Here is a 13,421-nt window from a genome sequence, read left to right as displayed (position 1 = left end):
ATCTTGAATCAGTGGGAATATATATATATAGATATATATATATATATATATATATATATATATATATATAAATAGTCACAAGAAGTCAATTTTCTAGTTTGCCGCTGGGTTTTAATTTCATAAAGAGAATAATTTAAAAAGCCTGAGGCCTCAGATGACACAATAAAAAAAAAAAAACCCCAATATATCTGACATGTATGGAGAAAATAAATGAAACATATATATTTACAGATTTAAACAAATATATCATTTTTTGTTTTGTTTAATTAAAAATATATATTTTATAGCACTGTTCAAAATGTTCTATTTATATGATATATATATATATATATATATATAATATATTTATATTGAAAAATGTGTGAATGTTACCAAAAATAGAACATTTTGAACAGTGCTAAATAAACAAAACAAAACAAAATGATACAGTTGTTTAAATCTGTAAATATATATGTTTTATTCATTTTCTCCATACATGTCAGATATGTTGGGGTTGTTGTTTCTTATTGTGTCACTTGAGGCCTCAGGCTTTTTAAATTATTCTCTTTATGAAATTAAAACCCAGCGGCAAACTAGAAAATGGACTTCTTGTGACTGAGCGGGCGGTGGGCGTGACAACAGGGTGGTGGGCGTGTCCACGTCTACGTCAATAAACTCCTACCGTCCAATAAGGTGAGGGCTCTTCCGGGTTTTCCTTCCGCTCTGGCTCCGCTCTCCTCAGCCCGCTGCTCTCTCGCTTCTTCCCCGCTCGAACTCACCCTCCGCCGGGGCGGCAACGTTCCACAGCTCGGGACCCTGGTTGTTTTTTTTTTTTTTTTTCCTTCTCCTCCTCCCCTATTCCTTTAATTCCTCCCTCGGCGAATTAAAGTGCTTTCCCCCGGCGGAGTCATGCCGAACATCGTGCTTTTCAGCGGTAGCTCGCACCACGACCTGTCCCAGAGAGTGGCGGACCGCCTTGGGCTGGAGCTGGGGAAGGTGATCACCAAGAAGTTCAGCAACCAGGAGACATGGTGGGTGGAGCGTTTAACACGAGGTAACCCGGGTGGAGGCTTTCTACTCTGCGTTCCGATCGCAGTCCGGTGTAAAAGTTAACCGGGTGGAGTTTATTTTGTTTTTTTGAGGGTGGTGGTGGAAGTGGCGCGGGCGCTAAATCACATGTGCGTGGGCTAGCACCAGGCTAACTGAAGCTAGCGGAGCCAACACGTGACCAGCCCGCCACATGTAAACACTGTGGGCTAGCAGGCGAGCTAAGCTGCTAGCACCGACCTCAAGCGTAGCGATATACTGATATAATATCGATACATCCCGATGTTAGAATATATATCGTCTGGTGAGTTTGGTTATCGTATTATCGCGATATAGTTATATATAGTCTTTATGCAGTTTCCTGAACTTCGTAGACTGTTCAAACGTTCTAATCGATGCTTCAAACTGATTGGTTGCAACATCCAACGTTCATCCCAAAAATACCGTGAAATTATCGAGGATCTCAAAAAAAAAACCCACCGCGATATTTGATGGTCGACCAGCCCAGAATGTGATCTTCCCCAGTGTTTTTTTTTTGTTTGTTTTCGTTTGTTCTATCCTCCTGTTTTGCCTTTAAAAAAGACACCAACAAACACTGAATAAATAATAATAAAAACAAGTCCATAAGGACATTTTTGTAATATTAATAAAATGTGCAGAAAGGACGGCGGAGGTTCAATAAAACGACTGAAAAAGTTATTTTCGCTCCTTGATTAAATCGCTTTGGCTTATTTGTTTGCGCCTGTTGGTGATATTTTAAATTCAATTATAAAAGCTTGCGGAATGGGGTGGATTTTAAAATGTAGCTTTATTTCACGTGATTTGCTGTTTGGGACGAGAACAGCAGCGTAATTAATGAGCGGTTCCTCGGCTGGAGCCAAAACATAGCAGGGTGTTCTACTCTCTGGACCTGGAACTAAGCGCTTCTGTATAAATGACTGTGAATAAGGTCGCCGTTTTGCAAAAAAAACAACAAATGGTTTGTTTGTAAAAACGATCGGGCCGCATTTTGAGCACCTGTCTCGCTCTCCGACGGCACCTACAATGCGCGCGACGGCGATGTAGTAGTGTGCCTTTTTATTTTAAATTCCCTCTCCGATCCCAAGCCCTATGAGCAGAAAATAATCTTAACGAGTCTACGAGTCGTGTCCAGGAGAGAGCCTGTTCACGTCCGGACTCGGACGATTCGCAGAAGAAATATATGATCTCCCTTATTTATAATTCCCTATTGAACTGTTATCCCTGTGCATTTTGTAAGCTTCTATCAGTTTTATCCTGTTATTGTTGTGCACACTGACTGACAAAAAAAAACTGCTCGACTCGAAGAATCGGTCTACTCGCGGTTTCCGACCGATGATTGGACTCTCAGGGGACTCATAAGACTTTTAGGGGCCCTAGTTGACCATGTGTTTTTTTGGAAAAGGTTTTGTACGATAATGAATATGATTTAAAACTTAAAAATAAAACTAGGAACATTCGCAACTAGTTGGTGGTGGAAGAAACAGATCCAGAAAATATCAATAAACATATTTCTATACATATTAAAGCCGGACATCCTGGTCATTATTTGGACTTCTTAGACAGAATCATTGCTATACATCTGCAGTTCCTAAAACCATATTGAAGTTAAATCTTGCTCTTGTCTCCACTTAAAGAGAATCAGCAGCAGTTTGACAAAATGGCAACTTTGGCAAAGCAACTACTTAAAATCGAGTTACACGATACAGCACTGAAATCAGTTGTATTGGTCTCTGGTGATGACTACAGTGCAAATCAATGAGGGGAACTGATTGGAAAAACAGTCTGGTCAGTAACAATGGGGGGAAAGACATTGGAGTCGGTAAAACACTGATGACCCCTTCCTGTAGCATGCACAGTCCTGTTGGAGGCGCTGAGGCTCTCACGTGCACTAACCTGTATGTGAATGTTAGTCACATGCACTCAATTTGTCCAAACCCTCCAGGGGGCGGAGCTACACACAAGGCTTCTCTTTATTCTTCCTGTTTATTTTATCCTATATGATTTTATTCATACTTTAGACGAAGCACATTGGGTCATCAGTGCAGAGCCTGGCAAACTTGTCCTAGGACACCAGATTTGGGCCATTGTCAAGCAATATTGTGCGGTCTGTTTATCCTGTTGTCAACCACCAATCCACTGATCGCTTCATAATCGCACCGAGAGACTCTGACCACTAATGTATCAGGAGCCCGACAATAACAGTTGTCACGGGCAGCTAGGCTTGGGCCATCTTATGCGGCCTGGTTGCCCCATTTTCAACCACTTTCCATATGTACAGTATACAGTACGGTATGCCTCGTTGTCAGTTCATAAATCTATCAATTGATGTGTCTATTGATCTCACCCAAACATAAGGTGATTAAAAAGCTGCATGGTTGCCGTCTTGGTAACCATTTATAAAACTTAGAAACATTAAATAACAAGTCAACACTAGAAGCTCCCATGTAGCATCGGAATGGTAGCGTGCTGATGTGTCCTTGGGCAAGTCACTTAACCCCCTAACTGCTCCCCAGGCACCACTGTATGGCAGCCCACTGCTCCTAGATACGTAAGTGCTAGGATGGTAAAATGCAGAGAAACGCATTTTGTTGCCTCAGTACTTTTACTCTGTGCAATGACAATTAGTTTAATCTAATACCTGCGAATCTAATCTAAATACATGACAGGGCCCAGCACTTACTTTTAGAACTGGTTGCCACTTTGGCAACCAGCTGCAAAAGTTTGTCAGTCCTGTACATCTACATGTAGTGAAGGCAACACTCAGTGGGAACAAGAAACCTTAAACAACCGGTCAACACCATAAGTATGTTTCTCTTATGTGGCATCGGCAACTAAATAAGGAGTAACAATATACATGACAGGGCCTGACACTAACCTTTAGAACTGGTTGCTGACTAAATAAATGGAAACCTTCATTTACACAGCGCGTCAAACACATGGCTCGGCCCGAAACTATGACTGTGTAAATAGCGTTTCCCTTTATTTAGTTGCCGCTAGCACTTGGTGCTTCAGCGGTCATAGTTCTGGCGTTGACTTTTTATTTGAGATTCCTTGTTCCCTGCCTGTTATAGTCTTGATAGACAGGATTATCAAGATGATTTTTGGCCTGACCCCCCCCCCCCCCCCCCCCTCTCACAATCATGAGCGAAGTATAATTTATTATAAGTGTGTGACAGCGATGTCCCTGATTGGTACCATGGAAATGTTTACCACACCCGTGAACGTCACTATCGGCTAGTGAGTTACTGCTACCACTGAACTGAAACACTATACACACCGATCAGCCACAACATTAAAACCACCATTAGTAACAGCTAATTTTGTGTAGGTCCCTTTTGTGCCGCCAAAACAGCTCTGACCCGTCAAGACATGAACTCCACAAGACCTCTTATGGTGTCCTGTGGTATCTGGCACCACTGAAAGCCATAAATCTACTGGCAATGTTCCATATTGCCGTCATGTGGGAATGGACTCTGGTCTCGATGTTCCGTAAAAGTGTTTCCGTAAATTTACTGTGAATTGTCGGAACAACTCTGAATGGAAGTATGTAATGCTCATTCTCCGTAGGCAGTGTAGCACAGGTTGAAAATGATCACACTGATTTAATAACATTGGGTTACCCCTGGGCCACACCAGAAGCGTCACGTCAGCATCACAAAAGTGACACTCCAACGCTTCAGATATGTTTCCATGTTAATCAATGTGTAAGGTCACACCGAGCAGAAGCGCCATACCGCGAGGCTTCTAAACCCCTCACGGTTTTTTGGACTCAGCTCTATTTTTCTGGATGCAAAGCGTAAACTGGAGCACAGATCCCCATAGAGGTCCATTCAAAAGATGTATTTTGTGAAAATATTTCATTACCAAGCCTGGTATGCGTCCACCACGCACGTGTACTCAAGCCAGAAGCTGATGTGGGACATATAAACAAACGCTAAACTCACGTTCATAGACAGACTCCAAATGTGAATGTCATGAAAAGCAAATGGTTGAAAATAAAGAAAAGATTCACTTAACTCACTTATCCATTGAAAGTTGAGAAATTTCACAATTTGAAGTTTAACGTCTCCAATGATGTTTAGACAGACGAGCTGAGGACAGAATGAAGACGGACGGCGATGTCACTTCTGGCCCAGGGGTTAGGGTTATTGCGTCCGGGGGCGGGGGCTCTCCTCGGTCAGTGGAGGGAACAGAGTCTGTCCAGGAGGGGCAGGGAGGTGGAAACAGGTCTCTGAGAACCGGGGGAAAAAAACTAAACCAATTCAGATTGTACGTCCGTTGCTGACACAGATTGTCCAAATGATAGCATCTACATTGAAACGGAGTAGGGCTGCAGGAATTAAGTCTAAATATTAAAAAAAAAAAAAATCACTGTTCAAATGCTGAAGTCGCCATTCGATTGTGTATTTTTATAAGTCATGTATAAATGTTGGCTCTTACTATAGACGGCCACCTAGGGCGCTTTTCTGGTGGGTAGTGTTTTGCACATTTCTCTCCCTCTCTGATGTGCGCGCCAGCGATGGTGTGCCTGTGATTGGGGCGCCAAAAAAGTGTTTTTTATTTTAGATACTCAGTCGATTAACGGGTTTCCGACTGATGATTAGACTCATAGACTTTCAGGGGGCAGCCCTAATAAGTTCATCAAGTTTGTTGCGCAGTGAACGCATGTTAGACATAAATAGTCTCTGTAATGGTGTGTGAAGTCCACTTGGGTGGAGACGTGGGAGGGAGAGTGCGCCTTTGACCAGAATGTCCAGCAATTCCACCGATGTGGCAATAAAAGTGCGAAATAAATCCGACCATCACCGGTGGAATGTCCTCTAGTGCAGAGCCCCGCAGCAGCAGCAAGCTAAATTTAGTACATCTAGAGTGTTTATTTGCTTTGTTTGGAGAGATCACCTTGATCGGCGCTGTGGAACAGTGCTTAAGCACCCCCCCCTTACAAAATGTGAATATTAAAAATAATAAAGCATACAAATTTGAATGTGATCACAGGTTGTCTACATGGATTACATCAAAATTGAGAAACCTGTTGTTGGGGACCCTGATATATTAGTGGTGGGAGGCTCTCGGTGCAATTTGAAGCGATTTTTTTTTTTTAATGCCTCTTGACTTTTATTTTATCTTTGGATATGTTCTGTAAGTCAGCATTTCTGAAATGTGTAGTGGTGTTGGTGGAATTACACCCAGAGGGACTGTTGTACCGCTGCTCCGATGTGGAGGGTGTTGTATGAAGAAATGTTGAGAACAGCTTCTGGTGTTTGTAGGAACAACATGGCAAGAGGAGTTTTGTGTCATCAATGACAGGTTTGACCAAAAAACAGGTATTTAACTCTGAGAAAACTGACATTGGAATGTTAGACCAAGGAAAAAAATATAAAAGTTTTTAAAATCCTATGACCTGGGGGGGGGGTATGTGTGTGTGTGTGTGTGATTAGCCTCGTTACAAGGCACTATGTGTGAAACATTTAGCTGCAGTAACTCAAACACCACAGACTCCCTGTTACACTGTTGTGGTACTTCAAATATTTTCCTACGGTTGGCAGGTCTGACACAAGATTCAAGATGTTCATTTAGGACATACTTATACATACATATATGTAGTGAAATGTAATTGCAACGCACCCAGAGATTATGCACAATAATGATTCCTAAAATGTCATTCAGTTATTAAATCGAATAAAATAAGCATAAAAAAGGTAATATACTGAACAGGGATGCAAAAAAGAAATGAGGAATAGACTATATATATATGTGAGTGTGTGTATGCAGCTAAGTGGCCTTTGATAAAAGTGAGGTAGTGTGTGTTGAGATATACAGTACTGTATGACACGGCAATACAGTAACAGTACAGTATGCAGTACAATGTGCAACAAGGATAATAGTAATGCAGTGTGGGCCTATGTATGTGTCTCAGTGAGGGCCTCTGGTGAATTCAGCATTAACAGTTGTTATGGCTTGCGGGAAGAAACTCAGTCTCAATCCCTCTGTTCTTACTGCGTGACTGCAGAGGTGCTCACCTGACTGCAGAATCTGGAAAACAGTCCGTTGTTGGGGTGGTGAGGATCCTTCATGATCCTGCGTACACCAACTGGTGTGTAAGTCCTGCAGGGAGAGGAGGGTTGTTCCAGTGGTACGTTGGGCTGAACGCACCGCCCTCTGCAGGGCCCGCCTGTCCTGAACAGTACAGTTCCTAAACCTATCAGTGATGTTGCCTGTCAGGATGCTCTCCACTGCTCCAGAGTAGAAGGACTTGAGGATCCTCACCGAACGGCATGTGCATCCCCGGTTGTGATCCTCTCCTAATGTCCACAATCAGCTCCTTAGTTTTGCTAACGTTCAAGAGGAGGCTGTTGTCCTGGCACCAGAGTGACAGGTCAGCACTTCCTCGCGGTAGGCCTTCTTGTCGTCGGTGATCAGGCCCACCACGACGGTGTCGTCAGCAAACTTGATGATGGTGTTGGAGCTGGACCTTGCCACACAGTCATGTGTGTACATGGAGTACAGAAGGGAGCTGAGGACACAGCCCTGGGGGGATGCTGTGTTCAAGTTGATGGAGCTGGACGTGTGCCTCCCCACCCTAACCACCCTAACCACCCGGGGCCTTCACACACATCAGAGCCCTCCTGACATCCTGCTTAGACACAGAGTGCGTGCTCATCCTCAGCGGTGTAACTCCAATTAGCCGGCGAGCTAGCAGTGTTGATACTAACCTCAAACCGTGCATAAAAGGAGTTCAGTGCGTTGGCTAGGGAGGCGTCCACATTCGTGGCTGTTGAGGAGCTACGGTTGTAGTTAGTAATGGTCCGCAGCCCGTTGCTCCATCTGTTGCTCCACTGTGTCTCTGTACATCGGTTTAACGTCCTTCACCGCCCTCCTCAGTTTGTATGACGCAGCTTTGTAGTTGTCCTTGTTGCCAGATACAAGACCTTCGTTGTAAGCGGCCGTGGATGGATTTATTGAACCATGGTTTCTGGCTCGGAAATATCCAAATTTTCACTGTGGGCACGATGCTGTCCGCTAACGTAGCTATGAAACCGAGCTATTTCCGTAAACTGGCTGACGTCACTGGAACTTGTATGGAACATGTCTGAGTCTACGTCACTCAGAGCGTCCTGAAGCGCAGCCTCTGATTGGTCCGACCACCACTTTACGTCCCTCGTCACTACCTTTCCACGTACAATGCACGGCTTGTAATCAGGAAGTAGCGAGAGGGCGGCCTGATCCGATTTCCCGAAAGCAGGGAGCGAGACGTTCATGTATCCGTTCTTGTACGGTGTGTAGCAGTGGTCTAGAGTTCTATCTCCCCTGGTGGCACACGTGATGTGTTGGTGGAAGTTAGGCAGAACTTTTTTTTTAAGGTTCGCCCTGTTTAAGTCCCCAGCCACCACCACAGCCGCATGGGGATGTTTGTTCTGAAGTCCGCTCAACATGTCATAGGTTCGATAGTGCTGTATCGGTGTCCGTTTGCAGTGGAATATAAACGGCTGTGATGATGACTGTACTGAATTCCCGGTGGAGTAGAATGGACGGCAAGAGACAGTCAGCTGTCCTCTGACCTATCCTGGACGTATCCCGTGGTCTGGCACCAGCGGGTTCAGCCATGTCTCCGTCAGGCAGAAGACGCAACAGTTTCTCGTATCCCCGTGGAATGTAATCCTCGCTCGAAGGTCATCCATCCTGTTCCCCAGGGACTGGGCATTTGCAAGGAGGATGCTGGGCGGAGGTGGACGGTAAGGTTGAGTCCTCATTCTGATCCGAATGCCGCCCCATTTTCTGTGGTGCTTTCTCCATCGGCGCACCTGTGGAACAGTGACTGCATTGAAGTCAGTCTTGTTGATAGACACTGGAATAATCAGCGTAACATGACATTTATTCATAATTAAAGACGTTAAGTGTCATTTTGATGTTGCATTCTGTTAGGGCTGGGCCAAAACTTTCATGAAAGTTTTGCTGCCATCGGTCGTCACCCAATAATCAAATCTGCTGCATTATCGTCTCTTCTTGGGGGTGGGGATTTGTTCACGTAAAGGCAGCATAAGTACAATCTAAATTGTGGCAGGCTTGCTACCCCAGTTCAGGGCGAATCACAGAGACTCAGGTTTGGCTGGAGGTTCGTCGGCGCACAAGGTTTTATTTGGGACAGTTGAACATAAAGCGCTCCGGTGAGACAATAATAAATTATAACAAAGCAGACACAAAACACACACAAGAACACTTATTTCTTTAAACAGAACAAAGATTAACATTTCCAAACGTTTTGGAATAAATCAAATGTTTGTTATTGTTTGTTGACTATCCAGGGCGTCTTTCCGACGGTTGAATTAAGTCTAGTTAAATCAAATTGCCTTCCTTAACATTCTCAGATATAAACAATATAATTTAAGTATGTTATTGTTAATATTACAAATATCAAAAAGATCAGTATGGCCTGAAGGGATGAGGTCAAAATGCGCTCTTCTGGGATGGACACGGTCTACTAGGGGTCCAGCCTGCAGGGCTGACATTGTATTTGCTTGGATTTATTGTTTTTCTCCTAGGCATTTTTCTGGCTAAAAGTGTTTGGCCCACGACAACCGCTGGACCCACAGACATGGTCGAGGTCTCGTTAGAACCAGGACACCTCAGACATCTTGTGGCTCAAGATTGATCCATATCGGGAATTGGTGAAAAAACGGTGAAATTTTCCCTTAAGAAGACGAACGTTTGTGCATTGCCAATAGGCCAACGTTCTACAACTTCCGGTTTGGTGGTGGAGCGAGATGAGTTTGGGGTGGGACGCTTCGGGACATCATCATCCAATTCGTTATATATGTGCAAATTTTGGCTCTGGGGAGGGGCGCTCGCATCGTGCGAGGTGAGTGGTGTAGACGTCATCACTCTGTAGTGGTTTCTCTGAGTTGAGATGACCTGACACAACACCCAGCTTTTAATTTCATTCTTTTATCTCTTTTGCCTTTTTTGTTAATAAATATGCATCCTATTTGCATCTTGTTTAGTTCATTCCATCACGCAGTTATCGGGACAGTCCCTTCATTCAGTTGTTTTAAAAAAAATTTTAATAAAATTCTGTCATACAAGTAGGAAACAAACCAAAATATTATTATTAGTGTGACAGTCAGAATGGTATATTGTAACATTCAATGTTATAATATTGTAACGTGTGCATGCGATGCGTGTTCCCATCACACTTCAGTTAATCATTAAGATCCTGTGCGTACTTCTGATTAGATATGTCATTCAAATTACTCTGAGTCGCAAAGTCTTTCGCTACAGGAAGTAGGATATTCATTAAGATGCCACACGTAATTCTGGAAAGATTTTTGTCATTCAAGCATCTCGGAATTAGTTTACCCTGTCTGGGAGGCGGGGGGGGGGGGGGGTTGTTTGCTTTACTTTAGAGAGTTTGTGTGGTGTTTAAGCATGGATTACTTTATTTCTAGGAAAGGTAGATTATTTGATACATTTTTGAAAAACATTAACAGCTGGCGATTATGGCTTTTTTCTTTGGGTGGGTGCCCGATTGTGAAATAGCCAGCCCAGCCCTACATTCAGGAAAAAGTTTTGGTTACAAGTGTCTGACTTTAGAGATGTGCCGCAGAGTTTCCGTTAGGACAAATTGCTGCCTGACCACGTGTCCAGGAGGGAGGTGGTAGGGCTTATTTATATATTGACAAACATTATTGGTTCGGGGTGAAAGGTCAGCTTTGGATCGTCCAATCAGATTGGCTTTCTGTTGCAACTTGTTGAACCCAGAAAGGAATAGATCTACGGAATCTTTTATTGAGATGATTGAGTATTTTATTTTGACACAGAGGGGGAAAAAAAATATGGTGATGATTATGAATTATCGTACAGCACAATTTCAAATTGTGCTTTGAGGTTATTGACTGGATGGATTAGCTCTTTCGGACTTGAACAGATTTTCCTGTTCAACAAATGATAATTACCGGATAACGGAAACTACGATCCACTTTTTTTTCAGATCCGATTACGATACATATGGGCCGATGCGGATGACGGGAGTCCAAATTCCCACTCTCAATTCGGACAGCCCAGCACTCCAATTTCTTATTGATTTCTTATTTCCACTTTGTCCAAGAAGGTTAAAATATTAGTGTTAGGGCCAAATAGTCAAATAGACATGCCAGGTATGCACGATTTGCCATCCATTTACGGTCAGTCGTGTGATCCGCGAGGGGGGTGGCGTCTGAGAGGAGGCACACCACCTCCTGCATCTCAAACAGATGGTTAAGGACTTAACCACCTTGAAAGGCACCCCGGTGTGAACAAGTAGACCTTTAGGTTCTTACTCCATCTCTTGGCAGAGAATAGAGTGTGGTGTTCAAGGGCTGTGATTTAATAGAATTCACGATTTTGGTTGCGGTTTGGAGAACGTCTTTTAGAGTTGGTTCTAGTGTCTTGGCAACAAAGGACTCTATGGATAAAGCAGTGGGTAAACTTAACGTGTGGTGCCACTTTCAGTGCTTTGACTTTCAGTCACTTCTTCTTTTCCTGCATAACCCCATACACCGATGCAGTTTTTCCAACACAGGCTCTCCTCATGCGCCTTACTGTCCAGCTTCTTGAAAATGTCATCACCTGTACACTTTCCCTCCAGTGCAGAACAACATATCCTCAGAGTTTCCCTTCGTGGTTGTATCCAACAAACATTACTCACTGAGCAGCGTTTGATATATCAGACTCTAGTTTCTTCAGTCTTTAGTGAGCTGACGTTTGAGGTTGCTGGCCATGTCACCGTGCTGCGAGATAGTATCATCTAAGGGGCGGATTTTGTCAAGTGTGAGTTCTCACCCTGCATAGCTTAAGTCGTGCCCAATGCTGAGGGAAGGATCAGGGTTTGGCCTATTTTGTGGGGCTTTTTTGATTGAACAATTAGGTAGGCCACTTTCTATGAAGCTACCCGAGCTTTGGTGGGTATAGTAGCTTGTCCATGTATAACTGCCCTATGCTCAAATAGGTCCTCTTCCCTACATCAAAAAAATAAATCCACAGGTTTATCAATGTGATCTGGATGTCTGGTTTGGAGATGCCTCTTAATTTTCACTGGCTTTAAGCTTTCGTGTGCCACAACCTCAGCGCACAATACACATTGTGGGAGATCATCTCATTTTTATCATGACAGGGTGAGGCCATATTGTAAAACCCCCTCCTGGTATTTGCAGCGCTAAGTAGATGTTTCTGTCTTATCATCGGTGCTGACGTTTTCTGACTCTGGGTCGAAGAGGATGCTTGTGGGCTATGAGCAGTGGAAGGCTTACTTGTAGATGGCTTGTGTTGTTTAACATTTTCGGCTGGCCTTTTGAGCCACCGATCCATGTTTTCGCGATTGTAAAAACTAGTCTGACTTGGCTTGTTTTTCTGCTCTACGTGCACACACAGTCTCTTTCTTGGTCTCTCTTACGGAAAATGTAGCCTACCACTGAAAAGTTCTTCATTTTGCATCTACTGAATAATTGAATTGAGAATTATTCCTGAAAAAGTTTATGTATTTGAACAATTTATAAATAAATGGAACACATTTTCCTTTTTTGTGCATTTTCAGAAATCATCTGGTGACCACCAGATAATATTTAGTGACCAATATTTTTTCTGTTTACATTTTTTTTTTTAAACGCAGCCCTACATATTACATTACGGGGGTTCAGCACAAATGATGGAATGGAATTTGGATCGGTACGGGGATCGGCGACGTCTGTCCCATATCAGATGAGTAAATGACGTCAGTTTCGGCTCCCGATTTTGTGTCGGTCCCGTCTCGACCTGATCTCAACATCCCAGGTGTTTTTGGGGAAAAGAGTGGATTTATTTTTAACAGAAGCTCTCTGTCCAGATGCATTTATTTATCTTTGAAAAGGGGAGTTGAGCGCAGTCTGATAATCTGCTCTTTTTCTCACAGATATACTCACATTTTGTTACCACAGCTGGCCCGCATCCCCTCCCTGGGAAATAAATGGTGAGAACCAAGAGTCGGTTCGGCCAAGCTTCTCACAATAATCATTTAAATCTGCCAAATTATTTATTTTGCTGAAATACAAAGGTTGAGTCAGTCACATTCAATAAAAAAAATTCTTTGGCCTGTTTTGTCTTGTACTTGTACTTAGCTCAGTAATATTTTTCAGTTCTTCGCTCAAGAGATTCACACACATTTAAAAGCTTTGTTCGCTACGACTGAATTGTTTGAGTCTTGCATCACTATTAGTAGGTCGTAAAAATAAGCACAGTGTCATTGGTTTAGTGGTTAACAAAGTGGTGTCACCGTGGGAGTATATCTTTGTAAGAAGTGACGTGGAAAAAAAACAACATTTTTTTGGGAAAAAACTTGAAATGAACCTGCTCCGACCTTCAATGTC

General features: G+C 43.2%; 1 protein-coding gene across 1 annotated transcript in view; it reads left to right on the top strand.

Moving 5' to 3' along the window:
- Positions 1-721: 721 nt before the first annotated feature.
- The window catches only part of LOC307246176 (ribose-phosphate pyrophosphokinase 2), a 30,785-nt gene continuing 18,085 nt past the window's right edge, over positions 722-13,421 (top strand). The window contains exon 1 of the mRNA XM_080022016.1: positions 722-1,010. Coding sequence (XP_079878142.1) covers positions 889-1,010 — 122 coding nt within the window. The 5' untranslated portion in view covers positions 722-888. The remainder of the gene's footprint in view (positions 1,011-13,421) is intronic.

Source organism: Zeus faber (genome assembly GCF_960531495.2).
Source record: "Zeus faber genome assembly, chromosome: 2".
Classification (NCBI taxonomy): Eukaryota; Metazoa; Chordata; class Actinopteri; order Zeiformes; family Zeidae; genus Zeus; species Zeus faber.
The sequence above is the reverse complement of the archived record's forward strand: the minus strand, read 5'-3'. Positions and strand labels throughout refer to the sequence as shown.